General features: G+C 42.8%; 7 protein-coding genes across 7 annotated transcripts; 2 read left to right on the plus strand and 5 right to left on the minus strand.

The window, feature by feature from the left end:
• Nucleotides 1-134: 134 nt before the first annotated feature.
• On the plus strand, nt 135-2629 carry BCR41DRAFT_362338 (hypothetical protein). Its single transcript, XM_022025716.1, has one exon. The coding sequence runs from the start codon at nt 240-242 to the stop codon at nt 2532-2534; it is 2295 nt and encodes a 764-aa protein (XP_021876796.1). The 5' UTR covers nt 135-239; the 3' UTR covers nt 2535-2629.
• Nucleotides 2630-2735: 106 nt separating this feature from the next.
• BCR41DRAFT_425765 (tRNA A64-2'-O-ribosylphosphate transferase) lies at nt 2736-5354 on the minus strand (the record flags this gene model as incomplete). The annotated part of the gene is made up of 6 exons (XM_022030621.1): nt 5251-5354; nt 5001-5083; nt 4810-4850; nt 4563-4675; nt 4061-4421; nt 2736-3947 (listed from the first exon to the last, which is right to left on the minus strand). Exons 1-6 carry the CDS (start codon nt 5328-5330, stop codon nt 2736-2738), a joined length of 1890 nt encoding a protein of 629 aa, XP_021876797.1. The 5' UTR covers nt 5331-5354.
• A 192-nt stretch (nt 5355-5546) lies between these two features.
• Nucleotides 5547-6671, plus strand: BCR41DRAFT_341759 (hypothetical protein; the record flags this gene model as incomplete). Its single annotated transcript, XM_022022259.1, has 1 exon — nt 5547-6671. The coding sequence occupies exon 1, from the start codon at nt 5568-5570 to the stop codon at nt 6669-6671; it is 1104 nt and encodes a 367-aa protein (XP_021876798.1). The 5' UTR covers nt 5547-5567.
• A 127-nt stretch (nt 6672-6798) lies between these two features.
• BCR41DRAFT_312727 (26S proteasome subunit P45) lies at nt 6799-8403 on the minus strand (the record flags this gene model as incomplete). Its single annotated transcript, XM_022021101.1, has 4 exons — nt 6799-7240; nt 7354-7769; nt 7879-8189; nt 8316-8403. Coding segments are annotated over 4 exons (1257 nt in total), but the record flags the coding sequence as incomplete, so codon positions are not given.
• A 516-nt stretch (nt 8404-8919) lies between these two features.
• Nucleotides 8920-9938, minus strand: BCR41DRAFT_389831 (ankyrin). Its single transcript, XM_022028168.1, has 5 exons — nt 9850-9938; nt 9605-9731; nt 9340-9518; nt 9119-9219; nt 8920-9014 (listed from the first exon to the last, which is right to left on the minus strand). The coding sequence occupies exons 1-5, from the start codon at nt 9872-9874 to the stop codon at nt 8949-8951; spliced, it is 498 nt and encodes a 165-aa protein (XP_021876800.1). The 5' UTR covers nt 9875-9938; the 3' UTR covers nt 8920-8948.
• Nucleotides 9939-10044: 106 nt separating this feature from the next.
• On the minus strand, nt 10045-11645 carry BCR41DRAFT_312780 (major facilitator superfamily domain-containing protein; the record flags this gene model as incomplete). Its single annotated transcript, XM_022021103.1, has 4 exons — nt 10045-10568; nt 10671-10839; nt 11004-11240; nt 11346-11645. 4 exons carry the CDS (start codon nt 11643-11645, stop codon nt 10045-10047), a joined length of 1230 nt encoding a protein of 409 aa, XP_021876801.1.
• A 1021-nt stretch (nt 11646-12666) lies between these two features.
• On the minus strand, nt 12667-14680 carry BCR41DRAFT_362348 (hypothetical protein). Its single transcript, XM_022025717.1, has 7 exons — nt 14311-14680; nt 14154-14214; nt 13923-14069; nt 13802-13827; nt 13311-13695; nt 13042-13213; nt 12667-12959 (listed from the first exon to the last, which is right to left on the minus strand). The coding sequence occupies exons 1-7, from the start codon at nt 14629-14631 to the stop codon at nt 12815-12817; spliced, it is 1257 nt and encodes a 418-aa protein (XP_021876802.1). The 5' UTR covers nt 14632-14680; the 3' UTR covers nt 12667-12814.
• Nucleotides 14681-14780: the final 100 nt, after the last annotated feature.

Here is a 14780-nt window from a genome sequence, read left to right on the forward strand (position 1 = left end):
CGACCATCGACCTAAAATGAAAGGGAGAGCAAATTGTGCAATAATTTCTTGCTTTTTTCCCCTCTTCCTTTTTCCCCTCTTCCTTTTTCCTCTCTCTCCTTTCTTCTTTCTCCTTTTTTTTTTTTAATATTTTTTTTTTTTTTTCCTCTGGGAAACATTCCGAAAGCGCACACACTCTCTTTCCACTCTCAAACCAGGGAAGTTAATACAAAGGCACAGGATCAAGGACCAGAAGCGTTATGATATCCTTTACTGTCACATTGGATTCCCTCGACAAAGAGCATAAAGTATACCATCTTCGATTCAATCAAGAGTGTCCATTACCGCCATCAACATTGTCGGTTGGTTGGAGTAACCTACCCACCGAATGCCTCGAACTCATAGTAACGTTTTTGGACCATGATTCTGGCTCGCTAGCCACGCTCGCTCGAGTAAATCGTCAGTGCTTCTTCTTGGTCATTCCTCGGCTCTACAACGATGCATTTCAACGGGTCAGAGATATCACGCAACAGAGAAGCAGTAATATCAAATTGTCTTTACAGACTAATTCGATTACAGTAGGGTTGCCACCTGCCTTTTGTCTTTGGACTGCATCTATGGATTTACTCTCCTCCGCCACTCAAGAAGACGCCATCAAGATTCGTCACCATTATGAAAACCACATGATCGACTTTAATAAGATTGCCTTCTATGAGCAGCAAACTCGCGAAACACTACTGCTCTGTACTCTGCTCTCCCCGTTAGTTCAAGGTCTCTCCGCACGTTTCCCTGCTCTGTCAAAACACTTTTCGAGTCCTCAGTGGAGATTCAATCATTCTAGTTACCAAGGCTTCCCTCACCCAATTAGCTGGAGGAGTCAACATTATCTTCGCCATTTAGTTGTACTGGATCTGGAGAGGCTCTGCACTAGAGGTTCTTCCCGGTTATCATTAGGAGAAGCTGCGGCAATACAGACAGGAAAGACTGGCATGTTTCCATTGCGATTTGCACCTTTTCGATGGGAAAAAGAGTTAAGGTCGGTCGGGGTCTTGGACTATCTACAGCGGGCTCTTCTGAATCAACCGGGTGCAGATAGGATACGTTGCCTGAGGATTCCAATTCATCGGATGCGGACCTATCAACAGAGACACGAGCGCGCACCGCGAAAGGGCAGGACAAGATCAAGGACTGGACAGGCAAGGGAAGAAAACGAGGGGCAGACAAATCGCGATGAGACTAGCCTTATTGGCCATAGTTTAACTTCAGCTGAGCTATCTAGAACAACAGAGGAATCTCAAAGACCTTATTGTTTCACCTTCAAGAAACTAACAAAGCTACGTCGCCTGGAAGTTTGTTACATGACCAACAACCAATGTGACTGGGATACGCTTGAGCGAGTCTTATCGACGCTCCAGTTCGGAAATCATCTGGGCATCCATCCGGATGAAATTGTGGAAGCAACAGCTGGAGGTGAAGAAGGAAGACCGAAAAATAACAGCAGCCACCCGCTTCATCAAATTCGCGAGTTCTCCCTACAAGCACAGTCTTTACTTGGCGATCGCTTTGTAAATATTTTAAGGTTCTTTGAAAAGCTTGAGGCACTGGAACTGCGGTCTTCACGCTATGATCAGCGAGCATGGATCTCCCAGTGGGACCCCAAGTTGTGTAGAAACTTAAAGGTGCTTTGGATGGGGCCTATGTCACTTAATATTGAAAATGCTGGATCATACGAAGCTCTAGGAAGACTGATAAATCTGGAGGAACTAAGATTTTCTATCGATAGGCCCATTGAGTTTCAACAGGTTCTGGATGCAAAGGTGGCAATGTCGCGGCGCTTTAAAGAAGAAAAGCTGCGCTCGAGTTCAACTGACCAAGGTGAACATGGCAAAAGCAGCAGTATAATCGATGACGACTACGATAGGCGTGTATCACATGGCTACCTTCCAAGGCTCAAAAGGCTGGGCTTATCTATTCAGCAGATGGCCCAAATGGATATAGCCAACAGTGTCATCGCTGCCTTTGGGCACCAGCTTGAGGAATTTGTCCTGTATAGTTCATCTTACCTTGAGCCACCCCATCGTTTTAACCACATGTTTCTTCAGCTGACCCGGCTGGCGTTACGAGGCCACTTTGTACGTGAATTTGATTTTACGAGCCTAAGTCAACAGTGCCCCTCGTTGGAAATGCTGGCATTACAGCATTCATGCAACGCATGGACCGTTGGTCCGTCTCCGAACGATGGAAACATGCTAGATGCGCTGATACAATTGAAACGCCTTAGGTGTCTTTATCTGGAAGGAATATGGTTCCTAAATGATGAGCAGTTCCTTTATCTTGCACAGACATGTCAATCACTTTGCTTGATTAGAGTCCACAACTCAGTCAACCTGACGCCGAAGGGCGCTGAGGCGGCTGATACCATCCTATCAAGCCGACCGACCAAATATCCACTCAAATGCAAAGGTGTATATCGATTAGCAAAAACTATGACGGAATTTTTTGGCGATGAATGTCTATGGCGTGTTAGGTTCTTTGGTTACGAAGACGACATTTGAATTAACTAGGCCGTCTAGTGTCCTATGTTATATGTTTGCCAAAATATACTGTATCCTTGTCAAGAAAAAGAGAATTCGTTTCCTGGTCATCATGCTTATTATTATTATTATTATTATTATTATTAATTATTATTATTATTATTATTATTATTATTATTATTATTATTATTATTATTATTATTATTATTATTATTATTATTATTACTCCAATGCAGATGCATGTTTATGCTTAGCTGGAGGAGGTTCGGTAGGGCTCATAAAGTGCGTATTAATGATCTTTAGTGTTGCTCTGGATGGCCGCGCAGCTAGTCGATGCGACATGATCTGAAAAAGTCGTCTCTGAATGATCTCTTTTGACACCTGTCGCACATTTGGCATTGTGCCACAATACTCGCCTGTCTCTTCATCAAAGCACGACACCAATAACGCCAGAGCTATACCTACAGAGCGATCCATCCCTTGTTGACAATGAACCAGGATCTTTGGACTCGGCATATCGTTGCCCAGGGTCGAGGCTACTGAGGTCTCACCAGTATATATTGACTGGACAACGCTGACAGCTATGGGTATCATTTCCAATAGTTGGTATTGACCTTTCTTCCCCTCAGCTATTGGCAAGTGCAAATAATAAAAATTCTTGCCTTGAGGGTCATGTTTAGGTATTTCTACGACCGAGGGGGTAGCCATTGATGAAACCGCAGCACTTGCTTCCCATTGATGCTTTTGTATGGTGCAGAGTGACGCCTGCACTCCTCCTACGCCATTACCTCCGAGACATGTCACCAAGTCGGCATTTCCCGCTATCTCGAAAAGGTCATTACGCTGTATTTCCGCGGCGCAATTGATGACCATGTCAAACCCATTATTCCAGCAGTTCGGTATCCTTGCACTTGCATTGTTTCCGATCCATATAGGACTGGGCTTGATTTCAGAGCATAGCTCCATTGAGGGCGTAAACACCATTGGAATTTGGCTGTCACCGTATTTCTTACTTCGATCCTTGTCATGTCCCGAGGATGTTTTGATAGTATTTCTAGAGTTTTGATGGTACTGTGCTGCCTCCAACTGTCCCTTTTTAGCCTTTCGAACAATCTCTTGCGCGCGCCTCTCGCACTCTTCTGGTGAGATTCCATTCTCAAGCAGATACTCCTCATTCTCCCAAAATAGAGAAGGTGTCAGTCCATTCGACCACATATCTTCATCATCGCCTGATCCTTGAACATACAAATACCCATCACATTCCTCCATACCGTCCTTCACTACCCGAGACGCGCTTAAACAGATCACAGGAAAAAACGCCACATCGCTATAATCAGGCATGTCATCTTTGAATAGAAAACTCTGTGGAGTAAGCCAGATCGGGCGAATTGGCTTCTTCAAACGCATCGTCAATGGTGTCAAGTCCGTAAATCGCTGGTAGAGAAAGAAAGAGAGGAAGATAGGAATTGGCTAGAATCAGACTTGAAGATCTCATATAATATACAGTTTCATGTTACTACACGGCAGATAGTTTAGCTTCATGGTACCATCAGCTTTTCCGCAAATTGATCAATTTTCTCCGCAATTTGTGCATGTTCAGATCTAGAGGTAATGCTAGGTAGCGAGTGATAACGCGTATCCCATCGTTCTGGATCTAAGGAAGGGATGTGTAACGATATCTCGGAGTCGCTTTGTTGAGAACCAGTACTATGCTGTGCTAAACCGCTGTCTTGTTCATGTGTGTGCTCCTGGGGCTTGACTTGCGCCTGTTGCTGCTGCCGCTTAACCTGGTTTTGAAGTGCACATTTGCGGATCGCAGTATTGAGTGTAGCGCACCAAATAGGAATTGTCTTTGAAAGAGCATCAGGAATTCGCTTTCCTTTTCTTGTCGAATCCACTATGATACATCTGGTACATATCATATATATTTTAAAAACGTAAGTAGCTGACGAGGCTGCTGTTTCTTTATGGATCATATTATTAACCCATGCATGATCTGCAAGCTTTTTCACACTTCTATAAACATCTTTTTCTATTATGATCCTTTACCCGCCATTATCGATAATGGTTGTAATCAAATGTGGATTATATCGCCTAAGATTAAAGTCCCAAACGCCTGCATGTCCATCTGTTGATTTGAAGTATACGCCAGGTTTTAGGATCTTTTTTTTTTTTTTTTTTTTTTTCATGAAGGTAAAGATCCACGTCAGTAATTGATCAAGTTGACTGGGTTTTTTATGGAGACAAAGTAAAACTCAATTCTGATCAGCCTCCTTATTTTGCTTCTATTGCTTACTCTAGACGGACGCGCATACCAAGTCCCGCATCTTTCGTTAGCTATGAAAGAATGTAAAAGCCAAAGACCTCCTTGAGTGTTTGATTTGCTAAACTGCGAACACCAATGATCCTTGCATGATTGCCCTTTTTTTTTTGTGCCTCCGCCTTTCCTTCTTCCCCCCTATTCGCATCTACAGTTTGAGGCCTTACCAAGCAGAGGAAATTGAGGGAGTAGATCAGCGATTTCACTGACAAAGGCTGCATCTGCTTGGATAGACTTGAGCCTGTTCAACCTATAGAAAAAAGGAAAGAGACAAAACGTCGTAAAGCCATGAATACTCAGAGAGTCGAGACTCTTCTTCTCCTTTTCTTCCCCCCTTTGACGGGAAATTGGTACAAGAAAAATAAAGAGAAATAACGAGAAAAAATCCCCTGGTGTGCCTTTAAAAATACACTTTACAAGCTTTTCGCATCACGGCGTATTTCGTCCCTAGTACTACCATGCTTGTTGATTTGGGTTGTCTCGATGCCAGCAATCATGTTGACAAGATCTTTCAATTAATGGGGGAAAAAAAAAAAAAAATTCATGTATAATTTTAAATTCGGGCTGTTTCGATTGGTTCAATAGTTCAAATATATTTTTTGATTAAATACGAGGGGGATTGAATTGATTTGGTGGCTGATATAAGCCTCCAAATTACATTTGTATAAAAGCGTAGGACATGGAGCGCGTTTTGATCGACTTGAACCCTTTGCCTCTATCCTCTCCTTCCTGCTATGAAGACGCCAACTCCTGCTCCAAAGATAAAAAGTACCCCTGGCTCTACCTTAGCCTTTTCTCCTACAAAAGTCGCCATCATTGGCACAGGCGCAGTTGGCACAGCGACTGCCTTCGCCTGTATCATGCGCAAGGTTGCACCAGAGTTGATGCTGTACGATATCAACACAAGTCGTGCGCATGGCCAAGTCCTCGACCTAGAGGACGCTTCTTCCTTCTTAGGCTCTTCAAGCCTGTCATCTTGCTCCTACGCTCAAGACACCCCACGCTTCTCCTCTACCACAAAGACCCCACAAGACTGTGGTCAGGCTGACATTATCGTTGTCGCTGCTGGAAATCCTCAGGCTCCTGGAGAAAGCCGTGATAACCTTCTGTACCACAACCAGTTAATCCTCAAAGACATTCTGACAAAAATCTCCCCAATCAAGCCCACAGCCATTATGATTATGGTTACTAATCCTGTCAACCTTATGACAGCGTTAGCTCAAAAATTATCAGGCCTACCCCCAAATCAAGTCATCGGGACAGGTACGATCCTCGATACAGCTCGACTTCGAACAGCAATCAAGAAAGCGCTTCAGCACCACCAGCAGCTGGAAGAAGGTTATGCTGAGAACGAGAGTGGCTTCATAGAGAGCTCTATCCACGCGAATGTGATTGGTGATCACGGCGATAAACAAGTGGCCTTATGGTCTACGGCAACTGTTGGAGGATATCCATTGACATCATTTAATGCATTCAAGCTACTGAACACTCAAATCGAAGTAGCAAAATCTAGTGCGGCGAAGGTCTATGAGATTATAGAGCATAAGACTGCATCATCGTTTGGTATTGCAGTCATTATTGCAGAGATCATTGACACAATTGCTTCAAACAAGAAAGCTGTTCTCCCCTTGTCGGTCTACAGCAAGCGTTATGATGTTTGCCTGGCCTTGCCAGTAGTTTTGAGTGCAAATGGCATAGGCACAATCATATATCCGCAAATGAACGAGAGAGAACAAGCCGCGCTTGACGAATACGTTCGTGCAAATCGCGCCATATGCGCACCTTTTTTTCATCCTCGTGGACCCAAGGGGATCTTTCAGGAAGAAGCTCGGCTGTAAAAAATAAAAAATATCTGTACACAGTAAAAATATCATTATTAAAATAAAATGCCAAAATTCTTATTTATCAATGCTACTTGGCTATCGCTGTGTATCTGGCTTTTTTCCCCCTCTCTTTTTCTTCACTTTATAGGTACAGTCCCTCAGGTGTGCCTTCATTCTTCCTATACAACACTTTCTCTTTCGCCTTCTTAAAATCATCCGCTTTGACCTTCATACGACGCTCTCGCAAAGCCAGTAAACCGGCTTCCGTACAAACAGCCTTGATATCTGCTCCGGAGAGCTCGTCTTTGGACATAACAAACTCCTCAAGGTCAACGTCATCAGCAAGCTGCATACGTCCAGTGTGGATGTTGAAGATACGACGCTTGGTCTTAACATCTGGCATAGGGAATTCGATCTTACGGTCAATGCGTCCTGGACGAATGAGTGCAGGGTCCAAAGATTCGATTTGGTTGGTGGCCATGATGACCTTGACGTCTCCTCGAGAATCGAATCCATCCAGCTGGTTCAGTAGCTCCAACATTGTTCTCTGAATTTCTCGCTCTCCTCCAGAGTTGGAGTCATATCTTGATAGGATACAAAGACAAAATCGCAAATGAGTAAATATATAAATATCTAGAACATGATTGTTCCGTTCAAAACCGTTTTCAGACCATGTATACGAGTCTGTAGATTATACCTTTTAGTTCCAATGGCATCGATTTCATCGATAAACACAATCGAAGGAGCATTTTCTTCTGCAACTCTGAACAACTCACGCACTAGCTTAGGACCGTCCCCGAGATACTTTTGAATCAACTCTGATCCAACCACACGCAAGAATGTAGCTGATGTCTGGTTGGCAACAGCTTTCGCAAGCAATGTTTTGCCTGTTCCTGGTACACCATATAGGATAACACCCTTAGGAGGCTTGACTCCCATATCCTCATACAACTCAGGGTGGGTCAAGGGCAGCTCGACAGCTTCCTTGATCTCCTGAATCTGCGCTTCCAAACCACCAATATCTGCATATGACTCTGTAGGCGCCTTCTCCAATTTCATGACACTGACCATAGGGTCAGCATCATCTTGAAGAACACCAATAACCGACATCGTCTGAAGAGGTAATGATAATGAAAAAGTATTATAGTAAGGCACTTTGAGCAACTCCTATGGCTTTCCGGTATATTAAAATACCTATCAGCAGTTTCAATGCACACCATACCTTGTGATGCAGTAGAATCGAGCATCCGGGCTCAAGCAAATCTTTATCCACAAACGACAAAATGCTGACATAATATTCAGGTCCATTACTGGTCGAAATGATAGCGTGATCATCGTCAATGATTTCCTCAAGCGTACCAACACTCATAGGTGTGCCTCGGAGATCATCCACCTTGGATCTTTCCTCCTGTGTTTTTTCTTCCTGAGGCTTTAGTCTTTCCTGATTCACTACGAATTCTTCCTCCATCAGTAGGTAGTCCTTGATACGCTCCATCTTGAGCATCTTCAGGCGGCAGCGCGTTGTAGGGAATACTAGCGATTTGAATCAAGCCAAACAAAGCATTTGTCAAAAAAAGACAATTCACGTAAAAGCATACTCACTCACTTGTTGTTCACATTTAAACATCTATCAGCAAAATATTTTGAGCAGAGCCATACCAGCAGGCAGCTTTGATGAAGCATCAGGGCCTTTCCTCATCTTCTTCTTCCCAACGCGGGTTGGCAGTGGGGGCTCCCACTTCTTCTTGGGCTCTTTATCCTATGAAGTAATGAACAAATAGATACAAATAGAGATATTAGTGAGGGAATTCAATGCTGAACTTCATGCGCTTCCAGAAAAATAATACAGTTATTTTCTATTTTCTACATACGTCCTTCTTCTGGCCGTTGCCATTTGGTGGATGTGATTGTTTGTTACCCTATTCTCAAAGAAAAGAACGGAGTTTAGTAGTCTTATAAATGTAATCCAGCAAAAAAAGAATTCTCTGAAATGATTCGGTCTTGCATCATTCTCTTTACCATAGTGGTGAGTTATTGTTCAGAAGAATGCGTTGGTGGCAGATATCAATTATGCCTGAATACTTGTTGGAAATGAGTGGTTTAGTCTGATGAAAAAAAAGGAAGGAAAAAAAGGTCAAAATTGTTTGCATGCAACCGCACTTTCGCTTCTTTTTACAAAGCAGACGTGGCCACAGGCTGGACGGGTGACGTATACATTCGGTCAGTTACGTGTATGTTCAATTACATGGGGAAATAATACATCCTTTTTTTTAATTCTTTATTTGATTATCTCTACTCATCATCGCTAGGAACACCATCAGAATCCTCGTCATCGTCGTTTGCAATGTCTCTCAGGTCCTATACAGGCGAATAGCGCAAATATATAGTGCATTGATGTTAAATACTTACAGACAGTAATAGTAGCATTCATAAAAGAAAAACAGTATCTGAATGTTCCTTACAACTTGTGCACTAAGAGCAGCACGCTCTAAATACTCTTTAACTTCACCATGGGTATCACTAGGGGCGATGTCGACAGGTTTCTGCTTGAGCTTATTTAGAACTAAATGGCAAGAAGAAGAAAACTGTATCAATAAACATTTTCTTCACTAACTTCATAGCTCACATACTCAAGTATGAAGACCTCTTTAATACTTTGATACCCAATAACATTTTCGTTTACCATTGAGTGAAGCACCATGTTTGACTAAAAGAACGACCATATGTAAAGCGAGAGTAGGGTCCCGGTAGGCAGCGGCCTTGTGGAGAGATGTGTCGCCCTCAAGGCGGTCTTGGATATTTACCTTGATCCCATCAAAGTAGAGTAGGACTTCTAAACATTCTATCGAGGCATTGCGCGCCCTATCATGGTAAACGCATGGTAGTAGTGTCAGTCAGCATCCTGTAGGTTGTCGTAAATACAAGTTCTCATAGATACTGACACGTACGCGTAATGGAGTGGAGTGTTGCCTAATCCGTCTGTAAAATTGATGTCAAATGTGGAGGGGTCAGACGAAAGAACTTTGTCCAGAATCTCGAGATTATCCTCCTTGCATGCTGCTAACAAGAGCTCATCTAATGACGCCGTATTTTGAATTCCCTGTTCATTAACTTGACATCTAAACTTCAACTTTTACCCAGCTGTTTCTATTGGCCAGTTATTTTGCAAGAAAAAAAATAATGATAATCCTACTGTTGCTTGCACCATCTTCAGTCATGATGTTACAAGTCGAGTGATGGAAAGGGAGTAAGATTGCTGAGAGAGAGAAGGATAAAAAGGAGTATATAAAAAAAGAAAAGATGTTGAGATGTTGCCTCGAAGGGACACAACTAACGGCACATGCGCAAGAAAAGTCACGCCAAGTCTGTAGCAATTTTTATTATCGTTTTAGAGCGTGTCTGCAGTCATAACGCGTCGCATACGGTGCGCTCTCCAGTCAAGATAGAACCACATTGTGACGCATAGCGCACCAAGGGTCATGGTCGCGCCTGACATTAAAGTTACAGGAAGATATGAAATATTGGGCTTAGTGATATCTAGTAAGAATCCTGCCAATGGTGCGCCTCCAAGCATGCCTAGACCACCTGTTGCATACATTAATCCAATAGTGGATGCCATCTGTTTAGTTCCAAATGACTGTGCCACTGCTACTGGAACCAACGAGACATACCCGCCAGCGAAGAAGCCAAACATGAGTCCCATTAACATCAATATGCCAAATGATTTGGAGAGAGTCCATAGAACCAAGACCGAGAAGGCAGTACACCATGAGCAAAGGAGCAAGACTTTGGCATTTGAGAAATAATCGGATATGAGGCCAAGTAAAATCCTGCCGGCAAAAGATGCTCCATTAGACAGCCCTAATATTAAGGCGCCTTTTTCAGCGGGAATACCGATAAATACTGCATAGGCTAATATGAAAATAACAAGTCGCGCGTTATTACCAAGCAAGGGGCTCACTACAATATCGGAAGTGGATAGGTTTCTGCCCTGGATTTCTTAAAGAGACTTACTTTGCATGAAATATAAGGGAACTAGGAATGCGAACGATGCTGTCAATTCCGCCATGGACAGTGACAAAAATTGCATGTCCTTAAATACCTTTACCGCATCAAAGAAAGATGGCTTCTCTTTAGCTACGCTTCCCATCTCTAGCTCTGTATCCTTTTCACAGCCAGATGGCTTGGGCGTGAGGCGGTCAACCTCAATGTGGACCTTGCTTTCCACGATAAAGATGCTCGAGACGCCACTGTTAACGAAAAGAAAGAGGAAAAATATATTATATCAGTTTCATTTGTAAATTTTTATCGAATATATCCAACTTTGATAGCTATGCCTTACCAGACAATAAAACATAGCAGCCCAAGGATTCGCAATGACCAAAAGATACCAACTTTTTCTATAAGTTTATGGGTTAATGGCGCAAGGATCAAGCCGCCGGCGCCGACACCAGAGACTGCAATGCCTGTAGCAAGGCCTCGTCGCTTGGTAAAATAGTGCGATGGTACAGCTATGGCAGGGTAGTATGCCAGCGCTGACCCGATCCCAAACAGCACACCTTGAGTGATATATAATTGCCAAACCTAAGCAGGAGTCGCGTTTTTAATAGCATTATAAAGGAGAATAAGTTTTGGAAAGAGTCTCGTAAATTTTTGAAACTGGTCTGGAACTCCTCGCATTAGACATACCTGGTTCGAAAACGATGCCAGGATAAGAGAGATCGTCATCAGTAATGTGCCTACTATGACTGTGATTCTGAAGCCAAATCGATCTGCGACAATGCCAGCGAAAAATCCTGCCAGATAGGTCACGGCAGAGCCGGTTGTGCCCACGAATGCAATGGATGATATTGATGTATCAGGGAATAAGATCTGATAATGATGCTCAAAGATGCCAAAAATGTACTCTGTTGGCGCGAACGCAAAAGAGTGGACAAGAAAGGACCCAAAGACGACAAACCATGCACGAAGACCACCATCTTGAAGCATCGCTCTTGATGCCTTTTCCTTGGGCTGTACCGACGACGAAGAGGATTCGCTGAACTCATTTGGGGCTAGATTTGCAGCCTCTGTCAACGGTAGTGGCATTGCCGGTAAAGGATTGGATGTGATTACTGTTTGAGACTGATCAATTGTAGCAATGGTATCATCTGCATGTGTTGGTGTAGCCGTCTCGTGTGTGGCACTCATTATTATACTAGCCACTAGATATTATAATATATATCAAACAAATCTTATAGACGTGAAATAGCACGCTGTGGTTATGAAAAAGAAAAAGAAAAAGATGCTACAAAGCAACAGTGCAGATCGTAATCCTTTTATACCTTTTATCTCCTTAAGTAAATGCATCAAAATGTTTTAACTGGCTTTATTATTATATATTTTGTAATGGCAATTTGACTTTTTTTTTTTTCTGCGTTAATCTGTGAAGCATTAAGAGTCTTCTTACTGAGCCCTCCCGAATTCTCTCTTCCAGCTGTATTTCATGGTACAAACTCCTCAAAGGCAAAAACTACTGGTGCTTTCTGTGTATCTGAATCCTGAGTCAAATAGTGTCAAAAAGAGGGGCTCCTTGTATTTCTGTACACCTTTATGTATTGTATATACTTGCTCTTACTAGAATTTGACCATTTGGCTCCAAATTAAAGCACGATCGTTTCCGTTAAAGGCAAGCACCCTAAAATGCTTTACTTCACCATGACCAACTGTATATTCCCGTGTAATGACTATCCTACTTCTTTGCGAATAGGGTTTTTTCTATCCTTTCCACTTCCTGAGCAATACAGAGGCTCGATTTAAAAATAAAAAATAAAAAATAAAAATAAAAAAAACTTGCTCGCCGGAGCAACGACTTCCTTCCCCTCCTACCATCTTGGGATATTGGAATCGTAAACTTCAAGGCTTCTCATCACAAAATACATGTACTTTTTTTTTTTTTTTTTTTTTTTTTTTGGGGTCGACCTATCATATGCATCACAGTTGATCACAGTTGATAAATATTTTGAATATTCCGAATTGTATTGACAGATGTAATCCTTATATCGCCAACTTTGGCAAGAAGAGCTAAATATCCCACGCTCAATGCAAAACCCTTTTCCTTACACCAAAAGCAGTATACATAGTATACCAGAGGTGAAACATAGTTTTACGGGCAATATTCATTGAAGGTAGTCAGTCGGCCCTGGGCAATAAATTTCAAGGTTTCTAGGATCCATCGGTGTGTCTTTGTTCTCATTACTCGAAAACATATTGTTCCATACCGAGATGGCCATCAGCTGGTTCGCACATTTGTTTGGATGAAAGCTATAAATCAAGTAGGAAGCTAGACGTGAGGTTGTGATCTTGGGTCAGCCTTCATAGAGATTTTTTCACACTGCTCACATACCAATCTAGGCCACTCAGATACCCTTGTCCATAAGCGGATGAGCCATCTTTAAATTCTGTCAACCCTGGTTGATAGGCCACCCCAAACTTTCTTTCGCTTTTACTCTCCTCATTGATTTCTCGGGCAATTCTTTTCATAACCTCATTGTATCGTTTAGCTAAATCACCTGCCCCTAAAGCGACAGAAAGAAGATGCTTCATGTTAGAGGCTTAGAACATTTATGAAGATCTTAGAATATACTTCGCCTCTATGTGTTGTATAACACTTACTCTGTCGGAGGGCCTCATCACCTGTGGCGCAGCCACAGATAGGGAGTGGCAGTTTGTCAAAAAGCAGTTCACAGTAGGAGTAACCGCGCGAGAGATCATAAACCAGGCTGACGTCAAAGATGCCCACCAGGTTAACGAATGTTGGTCCAACTGAATCTCGAAGCCCCTGCAATGCAGATTTGAGGGCTGCGCCATATTCCTCCGGATCTGCAATCTCAGGGACTGTTTCACCAGGCCCACATGCAGCACAAAGGTTGTTTGCACCAATAAAGACCGTAGCCAACTTCCATTCATCTCTGTACTTGTGATACATACCCCCAAAGCTGAACATTCGTTTCAGGTGATCAATCTGCGATGAAAGGGTCTGAGCGATCGCTCCGCTTACCTATCAATTTGAAGAGGCCATTCATGTGAGAAAAAAATAGCAAAATATGATAGGGGTGAATCACGCGCGTCTCTTGGCATAAATATGCTTTCACTTTATCACTCACCGCTGTGTTGAGACCTTTGCCGAATGCTAACATCCGAAAGGGAAGAAAATTAACAACGGTTCCCATCAAAACCACACATCTATGTATCAAGCTTTACAGATAAGTGAAATACTAAACTTGCCTAAGGGGAGAGTAAATCCTGAAGGGCTGCCTTTCACTTCCTTTGTATAGGTCTTGAGGAAATTTGCTACTGTGTATTCACCACTATCACCCCCGCCTGAGAAAACTTTGCCACGAAACTCAAGAACTGTGGCAAATGGAGGGCGACCTATTTGGCAAGAACAGTTTGAGCTGAATGAATCTCCCTGTGTTCATCGGGAATGGTTACACTCGAATTAAATTGACGTTTTACCAGATATCATGGCGAAACCAGCAGTAATACTATCTCCAATCGAGATCACAGCTTTAATATCCTAGATTGATTGTATTCAAAAGGTAGTCGCTCAGCTCGGCATTTCAGCTCGTCTCCCAATGTCTGTTATACATGGTTTAGATCCAGGGCCTCTTACATGTGGTCGAAGACGCCAGACGTCTGTTGGTTTGACTAAATCTTGTTCTGAAAGTTTATATGGCTCACAGTTCCATTTCGGGATCTTAGTAGGGCATGCAGAGTCATTTCTAGCTCGGCCGAACGAGTTGTAGATTGCTTCTAGCTCGTTGACCCAGGGCATAGTGTATGGAGTTAAATTCTTGGTGGTGCATGCTGTGTGTGTATTCTGAGTATGGCCGTGTTTGGGTAGCTTTCGAAATGACAGCTGCATCGGGAATGCAACCCAAGGAAAGAGACATAGAGTAAGAGCGGCTCTTGTAATTGATGTATAGAGCTTCATAGTTTTAAAGGAGAATTAACGTGAAGGAAAGACAGGCAGAATGTGAATGGACCCTTGTCGAATGCATTCTTTTTTATATAGACCTTCTCTTGTTCGGAGCGTTAACTTTGCTCACGGGCCACGTGGTGATCACTCTCCGTTTTTCAACA

The sequence above is a fragment of the Lobosporangium transversale genome (assembly GCF_002105155.1).
Source record: "Lobosporangium transversale strain NRRL 3116 chromosome Unknown BCR41scaffold_54, whole genome shotgun sequence".
Lineage (NCBI taxonomy): Eukaryota > Fungi > Mortierellomycota > Mortierellomycetes > Mortierellales > Mortierellaceae > Lobosporangium > Lobosporangium transversale.